Source organism: Phoca vitulina, unplaced genomic scaffold (genome assembly GCF_004348235.1).
Source record: "Phoca vitulina isolate PV1807 unplaced genomic scaffold, GSC_HSeal_1.0 scaffold3, whole genome shotgun sequence".
Classification (NCBI taxonomy): domain Eukaryota; kingdom Metazoa; phylum Chordata; class Mammalia; order Carnivora; family Phocidae; genus Phoca; species Phoca vitulina.
In genome coordinates, this window is record NW_022589706.1 from 65,278,733 (window position 1) to 65,305,239 (window position 26,507).

Genomic DNA, 26,507 nt, shown 5'->3' on the forward strand with positions numbered 1-26,507 from the left:
TTTGTATGCCGTCCTTACCCTTTCCAAGTCTGTGCCGTTTTAAATCTTCCCTCTCCTGCCTGAAGGCCTTCCTCCTCCTCCTCCTCTCCCTTTGGCTGGCAGTCATTCTGTCAAAACCTCACCCATCTTTTGTGACACAATTCATTTTGCTCCTTGTCTAGCTTGCCTTCTTTAGTCACTACCAACAGAGAGACCATTCTTTAGATTCCTGGGACAGTTCATTTATGTGACCGATTTGCGTGCCCGTCTCACACTGCCCGCCATTGGAGATATTTGTGTGCCCGGCAGGCGTCCCTCAGTCACTTGTCAGCTCATCGAGGATAGGGTCGAGTGCCTTGAACATCTTGTATCTGGGAGGCAGTGTGACTACGTGGATGGGGGCAGGTGTTGAATAATGGACAGGTGAGAGGGAGCGCACACTCGACGGAGGTCAGAGGCTGGGAAAAGGGAGTGCTGGTAAATCACTGATAGATGGGGAAGGGCAGACCAGGTGGGAGTGAGAGCAGCTCTCTCCTAGGGCTTCCATGGGGGTCCCCCACCGCGAACTGACATCAAGGAAAGTCAGGTCCCCAGCATGTAGGAAAGTTACCAGTCATGGGGTAGGGTGTGTTGCAAGCAGGGCTTTTCTGTGGCTTTTTGCTCTGTTCAGGGTTTTTCGATTCTGAGCAAGTCCTCGTTCTAGAGGTAACGTAAGTGCTATTGTATGATGGTGAGATTGTACCACCATTGTGCAGTGCGTATAGCAAGCACTATGGTTGACCGAGTTGAAGTAGACTAAGTGTTCAGGTGGAAAAAGCAAGGACGGGGGTGAGGGGGACAGCACAAAAAGGGGGGGATTTATAAGGAATAAACTCAGGAATGTATCTCATTGTGCTGCTCTGATCATTTTCCTTCCCCCACAGAACAATATGATACATCTTCAAAAACCCACACTAATTCTCAGCAGGGAACATCGTAAGTAATATGCTTTTGTTTATTAAAAGTTTATAACGTAACATGGTAATTTCCCATGTAAATCCATTGCTTAGATTTTTTTTTTTTTCCTACTGCTTTCAAGTAATGACTTTCATAACCTACCACTGCATTGTAAAAGGAAGTAATGCCCTACATTTATACTTGGATTAAGTTCTTCTGTTGAAGGTTCAGGCACCACAAGAGAGTTTGCTAAGGCGTTTTCTCAAAAGAAAGGCATGTGAGCCATTCTTTACATATTAACTGTGGAAAATAGAAGGTCTTAGCGTTGTAAATTTCAGTCCTAAATAGCTTTTGCTTTGGAAAACAAATTTTAGGGGATGTGTACAATTTAAGGTTTTTTGGCCACTTTTTTGGCCTAGTTTTAACTAATAAAGAGTGCGTCCTATTGCCCAGCTGTTCTTTATTAAGGCCAAGTAAGTCCAGATACATTTGGGGTTTTTAGAACAGTTTAAAGTACATAATAAAGATTTTCAAATCAGCAATTGGACCCACTTGGTCATTTCTTGGTGGTATTGAAGTAATACTTGTTTTCGTCCAACTGCAAAGGGTTTTTGGGAACGAGGTGATGCTCCTTCAGTATCTAATCAGTCACTGACGGGGGCGGGGGGGGGGGCGCTAGCCTCCCCGAATTTTGGGTTTAAGCTCCAGCTTTGCTCTGGGTACAGTGTTTGTTCCATGCATCTTGGAAGGGGTCATTGCTGTGGGTTGAGTATTTTGAGAAGCTGTGTAGTCGAGGCAAAGAGGTTATTTTATCTTTTCACCGTGACTGAATGTGGGACTAAGTTAAATCACGGCTCCCAAGTGCCAGCTCCTTTCTCCATCGCAAAACAAGAAAAAAAGAACAATATGGCAAGATATTTTTAAAGATTAATTTCTTATAGTTCAAAGGGTGGACTTTTTTGTGCGTGTAATAAAAGTTATTTCATTTGTGGTACTGGCAGATGGTGAGATTTTTGCTTGTTTTTATTGTCCTTTACCAGAAAAAAAAAATTTTTTTTAACCTTATGTGCCTTTTCTTTCCCTTCCCCACCCCCCTTTCTTTCTTCCTTCCTTTTTAAATTTTACTGGCTCCTGAATTTTGGAAGTCTGGAATCGATGGCTGGTAGAGAACAGAAACTGTAGTTCAAGGGACTGCAATTGTAATGATTCTGTGGAAGCTCTAACTTCCCCCAAGGTTTTACACCTTGTGCTCTTTGTAACGATTGGTAGTAAAGCCCTTTAGACCATAAAAGGCCCCTGTCTGTGTTTTGGGGGGCAGCGAGGAAGGGGGAATTGAAGAGGAAAGGAAGCCGCTGTGTCCTTGGGCCTGTGGGGAGAGGAGGAAAGGCCACTGGATGTGAGTGAGGCCCGAGAAGCAGCTTCACACCGAGCAGGCCAAAGTCACACCCTCTCACACCCACTTACATCAGCTTTCAGGCTCGGGTAGTTGGTAGGGACTTAGACCATTTTCTGTGCTGGGTTTGCTCCTCAGAGAGATGGGCCGTCCTCCTGCTGAGTTGAAGCCCAGAAATCAGAGGTGCCTACAAGTGTGGGACAGGCATAGGACATAAGTAGTGCTCTCTTTACAAAACTGTTCATTTGCCATATATAAAATCGCTTAGAAAAGAGTATTTATTATGATCCTGGTAGACTGAAGGAGGGGAGGAAGACAGGGCCCCTTCGAAGGAGGCGAAGAGGAAAGGGAAGCGTGACAGAGGAGGAGAGAATGAGGGGGGTACGGTGGTGGTCGGATGGGCAGGGCTGGTGGGATCGATAAGAGCCAGAAATGTACCTCTGGGAAAAGGAATCACGTCCGTGTCCCGATTAATTTGTGCAGTGCAGTGCAGTCATGGTTTCAGACTCAGTAGGTCACATCTGTTGGTGCTCACAGGTTAATTTGATCTAGTGTCAGCGTGTAGGCTCTTTGACATGCACTGAAACTATTTGAGCGGCAGAGTGCCAGAGAGATGGTCTAACGCACTTTGAATGTCAGAGAAAAAACGTTCATTTCGGGATCATGTGTACTGTGGTTTTAAAACTCAGTCTAGGTCTTAATGCTTTTTCTTTCAGTTGCTAGTACTTGGGAATCCTCAGATACGATATTATTCTCTGGACTTGGTTCCAGGTGACTTGGAGATCTTTCCAAAAACTGCTTCCATTCTTCCATTCAGGGCATAATTAGTGAACACATGCTGTGTGCTTGGTGCTGCTTTAGGGACTTGGAAACGGTGGCCGCTGAGACAAAATTCTTGTCTTTTTGTCTTGTAACTTAATGCGGGTGTCATGTCATACAAACTCTAGGTGCCGTGATGGCGACAGGCTCAGGGAGCAGTTCTTTTGGGTGGCGGTGATGTTTTTGGGAGGGAGGTCAGGAAAGGTCTCTCAGAGGAGGTGACGTTTGATCTGGAGCCTGAATGATGGGAGAGTGAGGCAGAGAATTTCTGCCACGTGTAAAGGGGCTTGATAGATTTTGCGGCAGGCTCTGAAGCCATCTGAAAACATCCGGGAGTAGTAATTCTTACTGGCAGTGACAACTTTGAAGTAGTTCTTTGCCTATGCAAAGCATGGTTTTGAAGGAGCCTGTGGAGGTCCATTTAAGTCTCACATTTGATCATAACTGCTAATTTCCTGCAGTAAGTGACCATAGACTAATTTAAACATTGCCCGAAAGATTGAATAAGATATGTTTTAATGCGCTAAGAATCTGTTAGCCCTGAAGGCAGTTTGTGCCTTCCACCCACCTTGGGATGCTGGGCTATTAAATCAACAAGATGTGGTCTACTTCCACAAGAATGTGTATTCTGTCTCACCCTGCAGGGGCCTCCAAAGCCTGCCAGTAACTTACCTGTCTACCCCCCTTACGATCCCTTTTCCCCCATATTCTGGTATATTTTGCATTGTGGCCATGTTGGGCCCCTTGCTGTTTTCTTTCTTCTTTCTTTTTCTTTCTTTCTTTCTTTCTTTCAGATTTTATTTGAGAGAGAGAACACAAGCTGGGGGAGGGGTGCAGAGGGAGAGGGAGAAGCAGGCTCCCCACTGAGGGAGCCTGATGTGAGGCTCAATCCCAAGACCCTGGGATCATGACCTGAGCTGAAGGCAGATGCTTAACCTACTGAGCTACCCAGGTGCCCCCTCTTTGCTGTTTTGGGTGCCCAGATCACTCTACCCCCTATTCCTGCAGTGTATGCAATCTCCTTACCAGCGCAGACTTCCCTAACTACCCCATGTAGAAAAGCAACCCACGCCCATCTTTACTCTTTTATTCCCCTCCGTAGGCTTTTTACCCATTGAAAAAAATATATATTTTAGTTGTTTATTTCCCTCTTCATAAGGGAAAAGTATATATTTTAGTTGTTTATCTCCTAGACTGTCAGTGCCACAAAGCAGGGATTTTGTCTGCTTAGAGTTGTATCCACTGAATCTAGAGCAGGGCCTGGCATGTAGTAAGTACTAAGAGTAAATGTGGAAAGAAAACTATTACATAGAAACTTGATTAAATACGAGTATAAACAATACTTAATACACGGGATTTAAGGCAATAACTTTTCTAGGTTTTTCCTGGTTGTCCAGTATGTCATTCTTGCACTAATATCTTATTTGTCATACTTATTTTTTTAAGTAATCTCCGCCTAGTATGGGGCCTGAACTCACAACCCCGAGATCAAGAGTCACACGCTCTACCAACTGAGCCAGCCAGGCATCCCTGTTATACTTACTGATTTAATCTTATTTATTAACTTCAGATTTCCCCTCGTTTATAGTCTCGTAATTTTTCTCATGTCCTTCCGTGACCTCAGATAATCTTCACTTCATCCATGGATTTTAAATAGTCTTTTACACCTCTGGCAGTTTTTAACCTTGATTACTCTGTGTACTGTCACTTTCCGCTCTGTCTTGTTTGTCCATAATCTCCCATAGACTGTCCCTCCCTGAATTTGAATAATGCCAGCCACTGTCACCATTTGGAGAGTCCCCCCTATATGCAGTGTCACAACTGCTTGAGATTTGTTTTTTTCAGTTTTTCATTTATTATATGTGGAGCCTTCTTCATAATTTGTCGCCTTCCCTCATCTCCTGCAAAGCATTTGCAGTCCGTATTTCCGCCCTTGATCAAAAAAAGGAATCATAGCCTGATTGAATTTTAGATTTGGGGACTTACATATGTCTGCTTTGGAGCCCAGCCTCTTTCTCTTTCTCTGCCCTCCGTTGCCTGTTCTATCCCCAAATCAGTTTTCAGTTTGTGAGATTGTTCAAGTTCACCAATTCTCACATGTTCATTAGCGGTTTCTGAAAAGTATTACGTGCCGTCTTACGCACACCTAATACCAGGGTTGTGACTTACTAATTACCGTGAGCTTGCCTTCACTTGCTCTTTCCCAAATAAAATGTACGGCCCAATCGTAGGAAATGTTGAGCCAAAAAATCAGCTTATTTAAGTAGTTTTGGGGTTTGAATTGAGATGTTACAGACTATTGGCAGTGAAGTCGTTGGCAAGCCCAGGACTGGGGAATGGAAAAGGAATAAAGGCTTGTCTTGTGTGTCTTCACACAGTAACAGTCGGGCTCTGAGTCACTGAAGCCTGCCTGCCGGAACGTGTACATGGCTCTCTAAGCATTGCAGAGCAGTTGGCCTGAAGAATGCATTTGTACAAAGGGGTTTGAGGATAGTTGGTAACCTCTAAATAAAAACTCTACCTCACCGGTAATGTAAAATGTGGTTAAACCTACGTGTTAGTTCAAAGAGTGGCTCTACCTGAGTATTTGGCTTCTTTTGACCAGTGCCAAGGTAGGCCATATGGTGGCATATGCTTTGAAATAGCTGCTTTGTCTTGGCGTTTGGAAGTGAAATTAGTCATTTAACCAATTTTAAAAGTACATAAGGTTTATAGTTCATTTATTTTCATAAGGGAAAAAGAGCATATCCATTTTATTCCAGCAGGGTAATTACTGTTTTCTTTAATCGAAGTCTTTCTCTCCGGGGATTCTGGAGAATCCCTCCTATCATGCAGGTTTTCTAGCCATTGCGCCCTCTATTGGCCGGAACAAGGCAATCGTATGAGACGGAATGGCTTTTGCATTCCAGATCCAGCATGTACCAGCTTCACGATGTGGGCAGGGTCGGTGGCTATTCTGAGCCCGTTTCCTCACCCTCAGAATGTGAGGGCATGATCAGAGGCGGCCATAGGGTTGTGAGTAAAGGCAGTGTCTGCAGAGTTCTGAGCACACAGTGGGCGCAGCTACGCGGTACTGTTACCTATGCAGCAAACAGGGTGCTGCTACTCATTCAGCCGGCCTTTTAGGGTTACCTGCCAAGTTCTGGATATAGAAGATATGAAGGTGAAAATGATTTGGTCCTGCCCCAGAAAAGCTTATAGTTGAGTATGTCCCTTGGGCCTTATGCTCTCTTGACCTAGATCTTACTGGTATGAGTGAGACTGGGTCTAAGAGGTTTGATTCCCTTCTAGTGGGTGCCGAGGTGGTCACCCAGATGTGCTGTAATTCGTTTTTGCCATTTTTCACATTATGGACCAATTCTCCCACATGTACCATGTGAAGTGTGCTAGAGTAATGTGCTTGGGCTCAGACATAACTGTTTGTGGGACAAGTCGGGGATTTTAGCAGCTGCTTCCTTTAAATTTTTTCCTTTCTCTCTAAAGATAAAACCTTTACCGGTTATCAGGTTAGATTCCCCCCAACTATATGGATTTATTTATTTATTTATAAAGATTTTATTCATTCATTTGATACAGAGAGAGAGCACAAGCAGGGGGTGCTGCAGGCAGAGGGAGAGGGAGAATGTGGGGCTCGATCCCAGGACTCTGGGATCATGACCCAGGCTGAAGGCAGATGCCCAACCAACTGAGCCACCCTAGCGCCCCTCTTTTTTTTTTTTTTTAATTACAGTGGTATTCATGTTTAATTTTCTGTATTAGTAAAACTTAGATACGGTTTTTAAGTAACTTTTTTTCTTACTACAGATTCAGGACAGGTTTGTTATAAAGAACTTTAGAAGTATCTTTCTTAGCCCCACTAATAGTATGCTGGTTTATGTTGAGCTACCCATCTGGTGATATAATAAACTCTGGTTTCTGGAAGATTCCATGTTACTCTTAGGGGTGGCAGACACTGACAATACACTTCGTTGATTTTTGCATCAGGGTGCCTGGCTGGCTCAGTTGATAGAGCGTGCGACTCTTGATCTTGGGATCGTGAGTTCAAGCCCCACATTGGGCCTGTTAGAACTTATTCTTTAAAAAAACAAAAACAAAACCAACAAACTAATTTTTTTATCAAATAAATTGAACCATGAATTTTGATTAAATGAAATACCATCTGTAAATAACCAGTATATCTTACATAGTGGTAGATTTTGTTTGACCCTATTGGTTTATCATTGCTTTTTGAGTGTTTCTTCGGCGATACCTGGAGCACTCTTCCTTCAGAGGTCACTATCTCTCATCTCTTTAGGTGTCATACCTGCAGGCTTATATTGTTATTGTCTACGTAAGGCTCTGAAGGGGAAATTCTTGGAATCTGGGACAGCATTTTTACAGTGCCTTTTATTCCTTAAGAGCAAGTAGAGCTAAAAGTCAGAACATACACTTTCTGACTTACTTTAGGAGAATATATTTGTGGAAGCAAGGCGGACAGCTTACAGAGTATTTAGTGCCCTGCTTACATCAGGAAGTGTGATTGGTTACCTGATCATTGATGTTTCAGGAAATTAAAGCAAATCAGTTTTATACAAAAGCCAGTGACTAAGAAACAAAGAGGTCCACTTACTGTGGTTTTGCTGTCGGTTTTTTGTTTTTTTGTGTGTTTTTTTTCCTGGTTGTGTTATACCTTACATTTATTCAAAGATACATCTTTTATCTTTTGCTTGGGTATGCCCCAGCCAAGCCAGGACTTGGCAGTAACACTGTTGAGTGACTTTTTCTTGTATACCATTATGATATCTACTGCCAAGTCCTGCATCTGAAGGCTGTGTTTTCTAGCCTTGCTAAAATAAGAAGGTAGCTCTCATTAGGTAAATATCGAGCAGCATCTACATTTACAAGTAGCTAACAGTTTTCATATTTTTTAGAAACTTAACCATAGGATAGTTTTAGTACCATTTGTTGGTGAAAATAGTTCCTTGGCAGAATTACAACATTGCATGTAAGTGGTCATTATGAAAGAGCCAAATTTTATCATTTATTTTCATTAGAAAATACAATGATTTTACCAAGGATTCCCAAAATAATCATGCTTGCTTATTTCAGTGGCAGGTTAGTGGGTTTGCAGTAAAAATCAATGGTCAGATTATTTGTTGAAGAGGTGTTTTTAGAAATACTAAAGTATTATTATTTTTTTAAGATTTTATTTATTTATTTGACAGAGGAGAGACACAGTGAGAGAGGGAACACAAGCGGGGAGTGGGAGAGGGAGAAGCAGGCTTCCCGCTGAGCAGGGAGCCCGATGCGGGGCTCGATCCCAGGACCCTGGGATCATGACCTGAGCCGAAGGCAGACACTTAATGACTGAGCCACCCAGGCGCCCCAGAAATGCTAAAGTATTATAACCTCCAATATAATTTTTGCTTTTTTGGAGCATTAATAATACTTAAGCAGATTGGTTTTGTTTTCACTTGCACTAATAACATTTCCTCAAATAGTCCTCATAAATTTGGGGGGAAGTGGGAGCAAGCAGTTAAGGACTAATTCATTCTTTTGATAGGTAGGCATCCCCCTGGAAGATGGTAAGAGAGGGAGGAGATAGGGAAGGGCTAAGATTTCAGTTAACATGTACAGATTGGAAAATGGCCTTTTTAAAAATTGAAGTATCTTATTTGCTTTTAATATTTAGGTTGCTCATAAACCAGAATGCCTAGAGATAAGTATTATGATAACTTTGAGGAACTGAACTGAGGTTTTATTTTCACCAGAATGATAGCAGTAAGGTTAAACATATTTTCTAGACAACAAGATTATTTGTATTACTACTCTTTCAACTGATTAGTGTTTAAGCAGACTTCGTGTGTGAGAATTTGTATGTCCGGGGGGGTGGTGAAAAGTAAAGTACCATATTAATAATGTCCTTTGGACAAAAATGGAAGATACCTGCACGGTTTGGTGACCGTGGCCTCAATAGCTTCCTATATCTTACTGTGTATTGAGTTCACATAGAGTACTTTTTAAGTGCCCTGACACACTTCCCAGTACTTCACAAATATTCACTTATCTGGGGTTAGCTTATTAACAGTTAATCACTTATTCTAGTTGGAGACTATAGGAGAAAGTAGGGTGTTTTTCTCTTTGTGCATATGTTTTTCTCTTTGTTGTTGTTATTGTTTGTTTTGTTTGTATGGACCTGGGAACTTGAGTCTCGGGGCTGGCCACAAATCCCTGTCCCGTGGTAGTTCTGCTTTTTAATGCTCAAAATGTGTGGAAGAGTATATCTTGAGATGGTAAGGATTATATACTAAACAGTTTCTGTGTTATATTAATAGTAAACCTTACATTTCCAGGAAAATGAAGCATTTGATGAATAAATAAAAATTAGACCTATCCCATCCCTCTTTTTTAATCATTAAGCATATTTTCAATTTATATGCTAAAATAAGTTATTAGAAATTATTTTAAATCCTACAATGTCTCTGTCCCTGCTCATTTCAGCATGCTTGAAGATGACCTTCAGCTCAGTGACAGTGAGGACAGTGACAACGAACAAGTAAGTTTCGTACACCCCATCATACCAGGAATCCTTTTAAATCTAGTATTTTTGAGCTGCATATCCTAACCTGTTGTTTGTTCTTTTCCTGGTCCTCCTTCCCCTTATTGTGAATACCTAGAGCCCAGAGAAGCCTCCGCCTGTGTCTGCTCCTCCAAGGTACTGTGTGCGTGTGTGAGCAAAATGTTTGCGTTTTTCTACCAAATGGGGAACATACAGCCTTATTTAGTGCTTTCATAGCTTCTTCATGGGGAAGGACATAAAGGATCACAGTTAGAAGAAAGTACCTGTTTAATTTTTTGGAAGCTTAAATCAGCCTTGGAGAGGTTGTTAACTCTATAAAAGAGAAAGTCCCTGTACCCACCTAAATCATCAGTTTGGATGTTTAAAATTTCTGAGAGTTCATGGGGTGCCTGGGGGGCTCGGTTGAGCATCTGCCTTCGGCTCAGGTCATTATTTCGGGGTCCAGGGATCGAGCCCCAAGTTGGGCTCCCTGTTCAGCAGGGAGTCTGCTTCTCCCTCTGCCCCTCCCCTCCCTTGTGCTCATTCTTTCTCACTCTCTCAAGTAAATAAATAAAATCTTTAAAAATAAATAAAATTTTGGGGGCGCCTGGGTGGCTCTGTCAGTTAGTGTCTGCCTTTGGCTCAGGTCATGATCTTAGGGTCCTGGGACAGCCCCACATCAGGCTCCCTGCTCAGCGGGGAGTCTGCTTCTCCTCTCCCTCTGCTACTCCCCCTGCTTGTGCTCTCTCTCTCTGTCTCTCTGTCAAATAAATAAATAAAATCTTTAATTAAAATAAATCATTTTTTGAGAGTTTAAAAATAAGCTTAAATCACTTTCATCAGTATTATATAACCAATATTTTAAAAGTTATGCTGAAAAGCCCAATGTTTTTATGAAAGTTTTTATGGGAAATTTATTTGCTGTTTTCAAAAATTGTAAAGCTGAATCATTTCTGTAAATTGTTTTCCATAGTTCCTGTTTTCTCAGTCATGAATTTCTAATTGTTTAGCTGCTTTCATTTTATTTCATTTTGTAAATAAATAAATAGATTCTAAATAGATTTTTAGTAATCTCTGTACCCAACATGGGACTTGAACCCACAGCCCTGAGATCAGGAGTTGCATGCTCTACTGATGGGGCGCAGCCAGGCGCCCCTCAGCTGCTTTTAAAAATGAGCTAGAGGGCGCCTGGGTGGCTCAGTTGGTTAGGCGACTGCCTTCGGCTCAGGTCATGATCCTGGAGTCCCTGGATCGAGTCCCGCATCGGGCTCCCTGCTCGGCAGGGAGTCTGCTTCTCCCTCTGACCCTCCCCCCTCTCATGTGCTCTCTCTCATTCTCTCTCTCTCAAATAAATAAATAAAAATCTTTAAAAAAAAAAAATTTAAAAATGAGCTAGAGTGCATTTTAGTGTGATGGGAAATGGCACTCTTTTCACTTTGCAAACTGCAGCCGTATTTCAGAAAATTAGATGCTTTAATTTTTGGAAGTGGGAGTTGTCTAAACTACCTTTATAATATTTTCCTCTGGTACTGAATTTAATGATTTAATACACCAATACCTGCCTTCCGTGGACAAAGAGTTAAACTGTGCGGTAGTGGTTGTACTCCTTGACATGTGGTCATCCATTGAGACAAGTGCAGCAAGAAACTCTTCCTGCCTAACAGGTGATGTTATAGTTCATGTGGAGGAAGATCATGTATTCATAAGCTCTGCTCATTTATTTATATTCTGTTCTGTTCAGTAATTTCTGGTGGCTTGTAATGTCCCATAAATTATGACGAAATAGCCTAACTTAAAAGTGGAGGAAAAGAAAAAAGGAAAAGTGGGCATAAATTAGAAGCAGCAATAACATTGAAAGTGCATCTCATTCATCACTGACTTAAGCTACCAATGTGAAAGTGATCACAAATTTGATGTAGCATTTTTATATGAGGAAATTACATCATAGCATAGTGTGTGTGTTTTAAAATTACTTCAACTAGTGACTTTTTATCAATATTTTTTTGTTCTGCTTATTTTAATAAACAGTATTATTTAATAAGTTATTTAGTATCTTAGGTAGATGTGGATGCTTTCAAAAGATTATAGTTATTGATTTACTGCTCTGGCTGATTCCATCTGGGGCAAGCTTTTAACACAGGTTGTGAAATTCTGTATGTGTCCAGAAGTACGTCTCACTGACCTAGAGTTATTGCCCTATTCTTTTTTTTTTTTTTTAAGATTTTATTTATTCATTTGAGAGAGAGAAACAGAGCACAAGCAGGGGGAGAGGCAAAGGGAGAGGGAGAAGCAGGCTCTGCACTGAGCAGGGAGCCAGACATGGGGCTTGATTGCAGGACCTGGGCATCATGACCTGAGCCAAAGGCAGACACTTAACCATCTGAGCCACCCAGGTGCCCTGATTGCCCTGTTCTTAAAACTTGGAATAGTTAGTCTCTACTTTGGCTGGTATTTGGGGGTGATCCTAAGCCTCTCATAAGGAAAGGCCTCTTTTATAATTCTGCCCAAGAGTGTGACTGGATTACCTTTGAGGTCACTTTCTAGAGGAACACCATTTATATTCAATATATTCTATTTAGTAATTCTCTGGCTACCATTTGGTTAGTTTTCATACAGAGAATAGAGGGAGATTTTAATGTATTGGCTGTCCTTTTATAAATTAACTTCTTTGGACTAATGTGTATCCATTTAAAGTAAACTTAAAGGGTCAGAAAGTAAATATTTTAGGCTTTGTGGGCCATCTAGCCTGTCTCGAAACTATTCAACTCTACTTCCATAGTATAAAAGCAGACATAGATAATACATAAAATAATGGGTGTGGACATGTTCCAATAAAACTTTATTTAGAAAAATAGGCAGCCTGTCCATGCTGTGGTTTACCAAATTCCAGTAGAAAGCACCACCGTTGAACGTAAATTTTGTATAGCTCACAATGTTCTTCAGGAGCAAAATTCCACAGGCTTCTCTTCTATGTAGTTATTTGGTGTGCTATTTTAAGGATTTTTCACTGGTTTTTGAGCCCCTCTGGGCCTTTCTCTCAACTGGATGGTATGGTAATTTAGTAATATTAGATAATATTGAGGCCCTTTCTTTTGAGTAGCAGAACAATGGCCAATGGGGGAAATGAGTGGAGAGGGACAACATCCACCTTGTGAGGTGTCTTCAGATTCTCTCTTGGGGTTACTTCACAGTGCTCCGCAGTCGCTTCCGGAAGCAGCGGCCTCAGCACATTCCAGCAGTGCCGAGTCAGAGAGCACCAGTGACTCAGACAGCTCCTCGGACTCGGAGAGCGAGAGCAGCTCAAGTGACAGCGAAGAGAATGAACCCCTAGAAACTCCAGCTCCTGAGGTACCGTGTCCCCTCCAGGAGGCAGAAAGGCGAGCTAAGATGGCAGCGCTCTGTCTTTTGGGGCTAGAGTCAGCTTTGGGCCAGCGCTGACCCTGGCCCGAGTGGTTCTGTCCCGTGGGGCAGCTCTTTTCCTGCCCCCGGGCTGTGTAGAGCCAGCCATTTCTGTTTACTTCTTACCATACATTCAGCCCTGGAAGTTTCAGTGAGCAGTCTTCTCTCTCCTGTTTAAAATGATAAGTTCTTCTCTGTTGCCGCTGGTGTTGTTTGGAAGAGCAACTCACTAAGAATGTTTGCACACCATTTTCTTTTCCCTTCTGTTGAAAAAGAAAACTCATTTTTTAGTAGGCTCCTGTTTTAATCTTAATGAAAATTCTTTTTGAAATTTCAGGAATGCATGAATTAAGGAAATCAAAAGGAGACAGCCCAATTTAGCAAAGGGCAGGAATGTGAACTAGAAATAAGTCATCAGAGGTTCTATTTTTGAATCACTAAAAGCCATGCATTAAATTGATGGCGAAGTGGTTTTGCCAGGGTTGTGTTTCTTGCTCCCTTTGCTACATGTAAAACAGGGATAATTGTGTTTGCCTGTCACCCACCCTTGGGACATCGATATTGTAAGATAAACCGATGAGATGGCAAATCGCAAGCACTAAGTTTATCTGGAGGATTTATGCTATTTTTTACCAGATCATTGAGCACAAGAAGTTTAATGACAACAATCAGAGCTGCCAGATGCCCTCAAAACTTGGAGTAGCAATGTAAAAATTACGCTGGGGAAGACTACTTGGTGAAAAGGGAAGAAAGACATTCTTGGTGAATTAGACCAGCTTATATAGTGAAAATTACTCTGCATGTTTTAGATGGGAATCCTGGGAAATGAGCCTTTCTGATTAAGAAAGCGTTAAAGTTCCCAGTATTTGTCTCTGCCATTTAGCAACCAAGGCAGTTCCACTAGAACATTAACCGAATGCATCTGGAGGATGTGCAGTGAGCTTTAACAGCCGTGGCTGAGGGCAAGGGAGGCTGGAAAAATAACCGAGTGTCATTTTTTTGTTAGATATGAATTTATGTCTGGCACAGAGTAAGTGCTCAATAAATATTTTCTGGAGTGAATACACATGAATCAGCATTAACTGCACTTAAAATGCCTTTCAGATTTTGGAAACTGCTCTGTGTATTTCTGGGGGCTGTTTCCTTGTGTGATACTAATTACTGTTGAAATCATTTTTCTGTGCCTCAGGGAAAAAGATACTGAATATGCTCTGCAGACAAATTGTGTGATTGTTCCCTGTTTATAAGATCTTTGCTTTATGTCTCACCTTATTCAATTAGAGAAATCTGCATGTTTGTTCGGTTACTAAGATAAGAGAATCAGATTAAATAATAAAATTCCCTTCAAATAAAATGGAAATGGTACAGATTTGGCTGAATAATTGAAACTTGAAAGAAAAATTTAATCTGGTGTTTGTATTAATGAAACCATTAGATCTTATTGCCCAGAAGGTTACTGGAGTAGATGTAGAGACTCTTAGTTGAAAAAGAAATGTTCCCATTCTACTTTATTTTTTTAAAAGCACCTTACCAAATAGGCTCATATTTGTACCTTTGTGTTGATGAGCAAATCTGTCTAGACTTGGGCACAGTTTGTATGTCATGTCCTGACACTTGACTTCACCAGAAATGTTTTGTCTGGGTCTAGATTTTAAACCTTTAATTTTTCCCACTGTATTTAACTACCTTCTCTCCCTCGATGCCTGCCTTATTGTAAATCTCCTGTGTGAGAGTAACATGAATTCCACAATAAGCCACAGTTACTAGTTTTAACCTTTTTTAAATCTATTTTTAGATTTTTTAGAGAATTTTGCTTTTTACGGCTCCATTTTAAGGTTATTTGACAAAGTAGGCCAGTGATCCTAAGAGATCTGAAATGTCCTATGCCTGTCAACGGGTGGGCGGCGAACTTGGGGGAAAGGCTCTTTCAGTGTCTGCTTTATAGTGTGAATCAAAATGTAAATCTCAGCTTTTCAAAATATGTAGGACAAGTCATCTTTTTCCTGCTTCGGTTCAGAAAAAATGCTTCTATTCTCAGTTATCCAAGGATCTCCTTACTTTTCTAATCTATTCATTGTCCTTTTTTTTTTTTTTTTTTTTCCTGTAGTAAACTACCTTTGTTGGTTTGCCTCTTAGACACTTGGTACTTTTTCATGAATTATTTGACTTAGCTCTCTGCCACCCCTGTGAGGTTGGGAGCTGTCTTTTCACCTGTAAAAAGGTAGCAACACCAAGATTCCGGCCCTTGGCCATCTAACTCTGAAGCCTTTTTTCCCTATGACACATGCCTCTCTCTCACACTTCTCTTCCTTTTCCTTTCATTTTAGGACTCCTACTCACTCATAATGACGATGATTTTACTTAAAAAAAAAAAAAAGGCATATTTGTGCATAGCTCAGAACTTTTTATTCAATATCACAATTCACCTTAAAATACACGAACTTCTGACAATGTGAGGAGTTATACGTAAAGGAACGTGCAGTCAAACATTTATGAAAACACCTAATGAAGACCAGTCTGGTATTTTTTCATGCCCAGTGTGCAGTGTTTGGGTTGCACCAGCCCTGGGAGGCTGGCGATGGGGTGCGAGGAAAGGCAGGGCAAGAAAGCAGAGTCCAAACCTTGATCCTACCTAGCACTTAGACTTAAAATTCATTGTGAAATCAATTTGAGTCAATCCCTTATGTTAAAGTTTTCCCCATCCCAACACCCAAATATCTGACCTTAGAAGAATTCTATACATTTTCTGTCTTTATAGCAGGTCTGTAGAAAGGACTGGCCCTACCCTTTCTTCTTGCCTGGGCACATAAACTCAATTTTACCCTGCAATTGGGCCATATGCCTCCCTTCTGGACATTTTTAGGACCACAGTGGAAGAAAATGTGTTTTATTTCTGTAATCAGGACATTCCTTTAGTAGGACATTCCTACTAAATGTATCTTATACTGCCCTGTTTTGGGGTGGGGGGAGAGCAGATGTTATTTATACCAGGAATGACTTTCCTTTTTGGTTCATGAATAAATACTCTTCTATAGAGCATGTCAGTGATTCAAATGGGGCTATAAACTTAGCCCTGTTGAGAGGTCCATACCCGTCCCAAGGAAGAGTTTGAAGGGTTTGGTTCCTAAGGTGAGTGGCAAGTGATATATCCTAATGCCTGGTCCCCAGTGAGCCACCTGGATTACCACACCCTAAAGTGTTTGCAGGAAATATCATTTGACAAGTAGGTATTGGGTGCTGATCTTTTCTCCACCCTTAACTGTCCTCCTGTCTTGTTCAAATATGGAATTCAGTTTGAGATTTCCTGTGGCAAAATAAATGCCTGGCACATTAGAGTAGTTTCCTTCTTCCCTCCGCCCTGCTCTGAAATTCAAATGAGAGCCTAGATGTAGAGTTGATATTGAAGGAGATCTGTTTTATTAAGCAGCAATAAAAGGGTAGGCAGAAAAAACAGTTCTGCAGCCCTCTTTGTGGCCGAAGTTTGGTCCTACCTGGTTCCTTAAAGTTCCTCTTCTGCTGTAATACACCAAGCCCAAACTACCTACCTGATCATTTTATTACCTAACTTTTTTCTGGCTCCGAACTCTTTACATTATATCCACATGTCTTGATGTGTTGTTGTGTTTTTAAAGAGTTGAATTATTTGGAACGTTCCACTTGGGAAAATTGTTAGCAGTCTTTCCCTGTAAAATACCATCCGCCTACTGGAGCAATCTCCTTGTCCATCATCTAACCAGTTAAATCCCATGTGGACTATCTTTCAGTTAACTTCCTCGTGCGCTGTGTTTGTGATTTAGTCATTCATACAAACCACCCATCAGAATGAATGGATCTTAAAAACATGTAGCATGTCGGTGATGTAATGCCCTTTCAAAAGGTGTGATCATTGCTTACTCTGTTACACACAGATATGTTTCCATATGGCATAAGATGTATAGGTACAGTAATATGCCTAAGTAAATATCTCATGTACACCACTATATGCAAGACATAATAGTGGAACTTGGAGATACAAATGTCATTGGGTCTTCTGTTAATAATCTACTTGGAGAGACATGTTGGGATACATAGTTAGCAACAAAGATTTAAACAACAGTTAAGATAGCAGAAGTCAGGAACTTCTGTTTGTTCGTCAGATCCGATGTACATATAATCAGTCTAATCTCACTGCTTTTAATTGTGTGCTCTGGAGCCTCCCTATGTTTCTTAGAAAAATAGATGCTATTTCAGATAAGATTGTCTGTAACAAGAGACTTAATGTTTGATTTTTAAAGAATTCAAGTGGGATTAAATTTAGGGACCAATTTAATTGGTTAATGTGACGTCACTTGTTCTTTTACCAAGGAGCAAAATTTGAAAATCAGGCTGTAATCCATGATATACTGCAAACCTTGTCATGTATAAATGTTTAATGTTTTTAAGTAAATAAAAGAGATGAAGTCAAGTCTTGAGGAAAGTCATTTTCAATTGAAAAGTATGTCAAAAAACAGGAGAAAGCCTATAGGTAATCAGTAAGAATTAGTTTATTCATGAGCCTTCTGAAAATCCTTTTGATAAAAGGATTCTGTTTATTCTTCATTTCTCCCTTCATTTTCGGATAGTTTTCGAGCCAAAATGTGTCAGTTCTGTCTAAATTACACTGTAATTACCATTAGGACAAAATACTTAATATTACAAAGATTTCTCAGCAGTGGTCAGTGGTCGGTATCTCATGGTCTATCAGTAGTCAATATCTGCTACAGCAAAAATTCCTGTAGCACAAACAGATTGGAAGATTGTGTTAAGAGTTAATTATTAAGAGACTCTGACCTGTAATTAGAGAAGGATAAAAAGGACTCGAATTCTTAGGTTTTGGAATGATTGCATCTCCCTGGGAGAGTCCTATACAATTGGTTGACTAACACAGAAGAGCTTATCATCCTTAGTCAGTTCACATTTTTCTCTTGTCCTTTGTTTTTAGCCTGAGCCTCCTACAACAAACAAATGGCAGCTGGACAACTGGCTGACCAAAGTCAACCAGCCGGCAGCACCCCCGGAGGCACAGGGGAGCGCAGAGCCCCCGCCTCGGCACCCCGACAGTAAGGGCAAGGGTGGGGGCGACAGCGGCGGCCCCACCCCTGTTCACGAGCGCTCGGAATCCAAAGATCCTCCCCTCAAAAGCTCCAGCAAAGCCCCTCGGGGCTCCTCTGAAGGCCCCCACGCCGGCAAGAGGAGCTGTCAGAAGTCCCCCGCTCAACAGGAACCCCCGCCGAGGCAGACCGTCGGAACCAAACAGCCCAAGAAGCCCGTCAAGGCCTCGGCCCAGGCGGACTCGCGGGCCGGCCTGCAGGTGGAAAGTGAGCCAGGACCCCCTCCGTACGGCTCCAAAGACCAGCCTTCCAAAGACAAGCCCAAGGTGAAGACGAAAGGGAGGCCCCGTGCCGGAGACAGCAGAGAGCCCAAGCCCACGGCGCCTAGCCCCAGCGAGCGGAAGAAGCACAGGAGCACGCCGCTGGACCCCTCAAAGGCGCTCTCAGGCCCGGAGCCCACGAAGGACAATGCGGGGGCCAGGAGCCCCGAGCACTTTGCCCTTGTTCCCCTGACCCAGAGCCAGGGCCCACCCCACGGCGGCGGCGGCGGCGGCGGCAGGACTAGTGGCTGCCGGCGCGCTGTGGTCGTCCAGGAGGACCGCAGGAAGGACAAGCTCCCGGGGCCCGCGAGAGACCCCAAGCTGCTGTCCCCGCTCAGGGACACTCCTCCCCCTCCAATCTTGATGGTGAAGATAACCCTGGACCTTCTTTCCCGGATACCCCAGCTACCTGGCAAGGGGGGCCGTCCGAGGAAACCCGAGGACAAGCAGCCCCCCGCAGGGAAGAAGCTCGATTCAGAGAAGAGAGGCTCCGACAATTCAAGCAAGTTGGCCAAAAAAAGAAAGGTGAGTGAAGGGGGCCTGGCCTCCCTCTGCAGTGTGGATTGTACGTGCTGTTGGCCTGGGGCTGGCTGTGACCCCCGGGTTGTCTTAGAAGAGGCAGGAAATCTTTGCTCTGATGTGATGTAGCCTTTGCTCCTATACCAGAGTGACCCTGTCATTGTGGACCAGCATGCTTCCCACTCTGCCCCCGGGCATTGGCATATGCTAGATCCTGCAGCGGTCCTCCTAGTTGGAGAAAAGGTGAGGCAGATGTGGAAAAGGATATCTTGTTATAGGATAATGTAGCATTTCGGGGTATGCTTTTATTTTTTCTGATAACATTGGTATTTACCACCCTACCCATTATTAAGTTTTGCCCTAGAAATTAATATCTTACATGAACTGAAATTTTTTTTTTTTTTAAAGATTTTGTTTATTTATTTGAGAGAGAAAGAATGAGACAGAGCATGAGAGGGGCGAGGGTCAGAGGGAGAAGCAGACTCCGATGCAGGACTCGATCCCAGGACTCCAGGATCATGACCTGAGCCGAAGGCAGTCACTTAACCAACTGAGCCACCCAGGCACCCTGAACTGAAATGTTAATAAGTATTCTGAATTACTGAAAGAACTGGTATATGCTAAATTTTACTACTGTGGTAGGATCCTTTTTAATACCGATACTACATCTATATTTTAACTCATGGCTGCCTGACACCTCATTAATTTGAAACTACCAGATTTAGAATTTGTGACCTCTATTAAAGACTTTTATTAGTAAGCAGAACATTATAAAAAAAAGTTATAGAGCTGTTAAACTCATGGTTAGGATTCCTTGTTGAGTAATACTGGACTGATAATGGTATATTGTGCAGTATTGAAAATCTGTCATTTTAGTTATCACGATTTTTAGAAATTTCATTTAAGGAACGAACATAGTGGGAAAAGAACAACATTCATGGGGCACCTGGGTGGCTCAGTTGGTTAAGCGTCTGCCTTCGGCTCAGGTCATGATCCCAGGGTCCTGGGATTGAGTTCCAAATCAGGCTCCTTGCTCAGCAGGGAGTCTGCTTCTCCCTCTCCCACTCCCCCTGCTTGTGCTCTCTCTCTCTCTGCCAAATAAATAAATAAAATCTTTAAAAAAACCCAAACAAACACACATTTATACACTACTTAAGATCCTGAGTTAACTTGGACATACCACTGTTTTGGACAGTCTCCTTCCTTCCTATATTCTGAATCACTGAGCTCCTGATATACTTTTTGCTGATGCTTCATGGTAAAAGATAAGTGAATTTTTCCCCCAGTGGCATTCCAACCTAATCTGTTCAAGATTCAGAGTGAAAGGCAAAAGAAGGACCAAGTCTTTCCTGCTGACAAGGGATAAAAATTTTTAACACTCTTATAAGTACACAAAAAACTTCTTCCTTAGTCGTGGAAGTTGAGCTAAGAATAACAAAGGACAAAAAGATCATGAAGCCTGTTGTCCTTTCTGTGATTTGACCAATTATTCTATCAGGTTAAAAATATAACATGACTTTATCAAATAGCAAAGGGCGACTGTTTTCTTCAGAAGCTTGTTGAATGAGACGTGAGGGTGTGTATTACCACCATAACCGCAGCCGGCAGCTCAAGCTGGGTGGGATCCAGTCCTCATTGGTGGTGCTGTTTCAGCTAGAAGAGGGCATATTCCCATGTCAGATAACTTTTAAGACTGTGTGTGTGTTAAAAGTGTAAAACTTTATGGATGAAATTGTGATGGGCCCGGCTAGGAAAAAGTTTCCTGCATCTCATATCCCCAAGAAAGGTTCAAAAAATACACTCCTTGGGGGCACCTCTGACTGTTGGTTTCAGCTTAGGTCTTGAACTCATGGGTCGTGGGATCAAGCCCTTCATCAGACTCCACGCTCAGCGGGGAGTCAGCTTGAAGATTCTCTACCTCTGCGCCTCCCCCTACTTGCTCTCTCTTGCGCTCTCTCTCTGTCTCTAAAATAAACAAATCTTAAAAAAAAATTGCACTCCTTTACCTCTCCTTCCTCCTGGGAAATCTTTTTATCACTTATCCCCCAGCTGTCATGATCTTGTCTAGTCTCTAGTGAACCTTCTGCATTAGCTGGAGTGGGGAGAAGTATTCACTTCTAAAATACTTACTAACCAGGTGGGAATGTTAGAAATTGGAGGCTCCCCAGACAGTTCTCATCCCAGTCCATACCCCAGTGCGAATCCAGAAGTAATTGACTATAACTCTGGAATGGGAAACTCAGCTCTCCCTGTTGAGTATGTGAGCCGTGCACTCTAAAAAGCCGTTCCCAGCCCTTGGCCTTGCTCCACTATGGCAGCTCATTTAGCTCTCTGTCTAGAGGATGGAGAAATAATGACCCCCTGAGCTGAGTCAGATACATGCTTTCTTGAATGCTTTGGCAGGCAGCAGAGAGATCTGCCCCTGGGAACAGTTTGCCTCTCTGCTGTGATACCGACAGGATCAGGGTCTGAACCAGTGGTTCCAGACCTGGCTACACGTGATGGTCACCCTAGGAGCCTTTATGGCCGATGGCAGCGTTTGCACCCTCTTCCTTCCCCCTCTCCATTGATGTTTTCTAAATCCTAATGTCTAGCGGAGCTGGGAACTGCTGGAACAGAGCCATACCACAGGGCTGAGATTGTACTAAGCTAGTTCTTTGGATCGAGACGTTCCTCCAGTGTGCTCGGTTTTGACATCATGGATCTAGGCAATGAGGAATTCCTTGCCTAAAGTATGTCACTAGTTAGAAGCTGTCAGATAAGTCAATTTAAAAATAATCCAACTGTATACTTATTTCATGATCAGCAAATCCTGGTCTTTTGGTTTTATTCCTGCTGGGTTCCAGGTACTATGAATATTGATCATATGAACCTGAGCTCCTTCCCGGTGTGGGCGGGCTCCCCCCTTTCCTGTCGGGACCCTGACTCCCACTCTTCGGCCTTTCCCACAGAGCAGCTGCTTTCCCCCAGCGTGTGCACCTGGGCCCCAAGGCAGGCAAGGCTGGTCTCTGTTCAAGCCTGAGCACTTTTCCACAAATTTGGATGGTCAAGATTTGTTCATTGCTTTCATTTTCAATGTGAACACTAGAAAAAAAAAAAGCTCTCTGAGCAGTTGAAGAATGTGCCTGATCCTTCACATTAGTGAAATTTTGTTCTTCTGTATTTTCTTTTTTAATTTTTCAGTAGACTCCATGCCCAACATGGGGCTCAAACTCACCACCCTGAGATTGAGTCACATGCTCTACTGACCGAGCCGGCCAGGCACCCCTGAACTTTAGTTTTTCATTTAAATTCTGTCTGTTCCTTTTGTGGTGCAAAATTTAGCAAATATTTTCAGAGAGTTAACAGATCCTTGAAGCCATTTTAGACTTAAAAGCAGGAGAGGATCATCCTAAGGACGAAATGGTGGATGACAGCAGTTCTGCTGAAGCTGTCAGATGTGGCCCCTGGAGAAAAGTATTTACTACCTTAAAGGACTGGGCAGGGGGCAGTTCATGATGAAAAATGGAGAAAACTGTGGGAGAAAATAGGCATGACTTGACGTAGTACTCCCTACAGAAACTACAAATTTCATCATCTAGCTTACGTTTTAGAATTTAAAATACAACTTGTATTTTCATTTATATAATTTGCAAACCAAGCTTATGTTTTCCAGGCTAGGAAGACATGGAAGTCGAGAAGTACAACAGAATAAATACAGTCAGTTGAGCACAATTGAGAGTGTTCTAACAACACACCTAACTTGCATAGCGCTCCGTGCGTGAGTTAAGCGTTCTAGGCACTTTTGTAGGTAATATCTCTCTCTTTTTTTTTTTTTAAAGAAGATTTTATTTACTTATTTGACGGGGAAAGAGAGCACAAGCAGGGGGAGCGGGAGGCAGAGGGAGAGGGAGAAGCAGGCTTCCCGCAGAGCAAGGAGACTGATGCGGGACTTAATCCCAGGACCCTGGGATCATGACTTGAGCCAAAGGCAGATGCTTAACTGTCTGAGCCACCCAGACGTCCCTATAATACCTCATTTAGTTTCAGTCATTGTATAGATCGTCTCTCAAATAAAATGCCAGACTGTCCTGACCATGATGTAGACAAATATCTGAACAAGGAGGTATATTCATTCAAGTCTGCCTTTTCATTTTTCTAAACAGTTGCTTCACTGACCAAGAAACTTTGGCATTTTTGGAAATTACATTTCAGAACTATCATTTATGTCAGTTTTGGGGAATGGGAAAAGGAAGTTATGGGATGTGGTGGGAAAGTGTGGATTTTTATTGCTTGCGGATCGTTGGTTCAGTCCCTTCCTTCTATCCAAGATCTGACTGTCTTTCCTTGGATTGTTTATTCAGACCAACATTTCCAGTTAGTCTTCTTCAAAATCAAGGGTTTGAAAGTCATCCCTTATAGTTTCCTAAAGCCACTGATGTCTGATTTCTTCATGCCTTGTTAATTGCCCTAAGAAGAGCATCATAACCGAATAAGCATGGTTGCCAGGGCTGTTTTAAACCATTCTTATGCCTGTGTATTTCCTCACCAAGAAGAAGGGGGGGAACGTGGGTTAATTTTCCTTTTCTGTAGTACTTATCCCAGTGACTGTAATCTGTCTTCTCAGTAAGGCCCCGCCCTCGTTCTTGGTACTGATTGGACCTGGTGTCCACTGTGTCATCATCGTCTTAGTGCACCTCTTGCAGAGGCAAATCCCGAATTTCCCAGAAGGCTGCTTCTCCACTTTTCCTATCCCCAGGTGCTACCAAGCCCACTTGCTTCCCGGAGGGAGGTGACCGTCTTACAGTTTGAGTGCCAAGACCCTACGGGTTACTTGCTCAGCTGCTTCCTTTTCTAGAGGTGATCCAGGAGGGCTCTGACATCTCTTGGCTGCTTAGCAGAAGTGGTTCTGGAGCTCATGCCGACTCCTCCCAGTCCAGTGATGTTCTTCTCTTTCATACCTGATGGTTGGTTGGTTGGTTGGTTGGTTGGTTGGTTGGTTGGTTTTAGTTTTGGTTTTTTTGGTACGCAGGTGTCTGGTTGGGGGCATTATTGGAGAGAGGCGCAAGGTCACAGTTGAAGATCAGTGTACTGACTCTGACAGAGTGCCATCCTGGCTCAGTCCCTCTGTTGTCCCCATTCCTGCCACTCCAGTGTGCCGCGTTCTCACCCCCACCTACCCTTCTATGTCCATTTCCTTTTCAGATGCTCCTTGGCTCTGTCGTAGCTAAGCTCCTGGTAGAAACTCTGTGGCCTAAAATGAGTGTCCATTTTGGAAAAGCTGTCTTCATTTTCCCTTTGCTCCCTGTAGGTTCTTAGATAGTGAGCCAGATGCTGGGGCAGGCAGGGGGCTGCCCGGAAGGTGTTCTCCTTCAGAAACCAACTTGGCCCAGCACAGCCCCCCTCCTGCTGTACTCTGGAGAGGGCGCGGCATCTGGCAGGTAATCCTTGGCCTCCTGACCCAACAGGTTAAGAAAAGCAAACAGGTTAGTTAAGAAGCAGTCATCAGCCAGCAGCCTCCTTTTGTCGTTGATGCCCGCCCTGTTGAGATGCTTATCCCTTTGGAAAAGGGAACTTCCAAAGGCCAGAGCTTACACAGGGTTCCCTGTAACAGGGCTTGATCTGTGGTTAAGCCACAGGCACAGGAGACTTCTTTTTCCTCTTGAAGAGTATATCACTCTTCTCTCATTTTCAAATGGCTGCTTGTCCCAGAAAAATCTGAAGAACTCCTTGCCTCCTGCTTTTCGGTCTTGGAATTCAAGACTGCATTTCCTGCCACTCAGTACTGCTTAGTGCCCTCTTTAATGGCCCTTTCCTAAATCCAGCCACTTAGAGTTGTAGCACCGTCCTGTTTCCGGGGGCCTCAGCTGTGCCCCTCAGCCGCTCAACTTATACTTTCTGTGCCACTTGACAAATACTTACTCTGGGGAAGCCTCTGTGATTGTTCCAGACAGAAGATGACAGGGTTTCAAGTGCATAGTGTACAGAAACACTGACCTCAAGCCCACAGACTTGAACTCAGTCAAGCGAGGACAGTCACCAGAAGGGGAATGTTGCTTCATTGGGTTTAATGGCTTACTTTCTACCAACTTACAGAATATGATCAGTTTGTCAGTGCGGCCTATCAGTGTCAGGAGCATTTTACTCCAGTAAGTGCCAACACAGGTGTGAAATGTTAGTGTCAGCGTTTGTGTTTGGTGATTTCTTGGGGTTTTCTGGCTGTTCTCTTGAGTCACCAATTGGCACAAGCCAGGGGTATGTCCAGTTCGTGAGGGTTGACTCACTGTGAGTTTTATTTTCATGTGTGGTGTATAAGGTCTGCCACTTTGGTTTATAGTCCTAACCAGCATGTCCTAAGCAGTGTGAAGATACACAAACAAAAATGAACTCTTATTCCACCTCTGGGGTTTGGTGGTTTTTTGTTTTGTTTTGTTTTAAGGAAGTAACCTTGTGGACAGTTGATGTCTAGTTTTCCCATGGGGACTTATCTATGTGTCATTAATTGCCTAGAAACACCTTCCACTGGAAAAAGTATATATTGCTATCTGCCACATGTACAAGTTAATATCTGTCTGGATATTTCAGCAAATTCAGTGACTTTGCCCAGAGAGAAATCTCCCATCATCTCTCACTGCTTGCTAGGCCAACTTTCCAGCCCTTAATCTAAGACAGAGGAGAATTCACTGGGCAGAGACTCTTGGGCACAGTAGGTTCTTAACTGACAAGGAGAATAGCAGCGTTCTATTTTAACCCAGTCATTTCCAGTTTATTCTCTCTTCTCTGCCAGCGTTGACGGTCTCTCAAGGGTCGCCATTACGAATTGTTGGGTGGGGATCTGTGTGCTCTGCGGACCCCAGGAGGCTTCTCCTGGCATGTGCCGGCGCCTTTCATTTCTTCTGGATTGTGCTCCAGAATTCTGCTGCTGGTCCGTGACGTCCATGCTGAGGCCACAAGAGAAACAGCTGTGTCAAATTCCCTGTCCTCCTTCAGCTGTGCCTTTAAGATGTGCCTATTTGTTTACGTCACATTATCTTCTTACTAGGGTCCCCCAGGGTGCTTTTTCTGTAGTCTTCTGTAATAAATGGTTATATTTCTGAGCAACTGGTTTGTTTTTATCTTATCTAACCGGTACATTTTATTTTTTAAATTTTATTTATTTTGTTAGAGGAGGGGGAGGGGCAGAGAGAGAGAGAGAATCTCGAGCAGACTCCTGGCTCAGCACAGAGCCCGACAGGGGCTCGATCCTGCAGCCCCAAGATCATGACCTGAGCCAAAATGAAGAGTCAGACACGTAAACGACTGAGCCACCCAGTCACCCCTAACCTGTACATTTTATAATTCCTCTTTGAATTGGCTAATTAGAAGTTCAGAGCCTAATTTGCAGAGTGGCTCTAGAAAAGTGTAGTACAATACTGTCCACTAGGAATACAATGTAAACCATATATGTGATTTTAAATTTTCTAGTAGCCACATTAAAAACTATAAAAAGGCAAGAAACCAGTGAAAATAATTTTTAAATTTTTATTTAATCCAGTATATCTAAAACATCACCACTT

The 26,507-nt window shown here is 42.8% G+C and overlaps 1 protein-coding gene across 4 annotated transcripts in view; it reads left to right on the plus strand.

Moving 5' to 3' along the window:
- Positions 1-26,507, plus strand: part of AFF1 (AF4/FMR2 family member 1) — a 203,216-nt gene that overhangs the window by 155,006 nt on the left and 21,703 nt on the right. For all 4 annotated transcript variants that reach the window (XM_032400746.1, XM_032400747.1, XM_032400745.1 and 1 more), the window contains 5 exons: positions 903-954; positions 9,608-9,662; positions 9,784-9,821; positions 12,857-13,013; positions 18,025-18,978. In XM_032400746.1, coding sequence (XP_032256637.1) covers positions 903-954; positions 9,608-9,662; positions 9,784-9,821; positions 12,857-13,013; positions 18,025-18,978 — 1,256 coding nt within the window. The remainder of the gene's footprint in view (positions 1-902; positions 955-9,607; positions 9,663-9,783; positions 9,822-12,856; positions 13,014-18,024; positions 18,979-26,507) is intronic.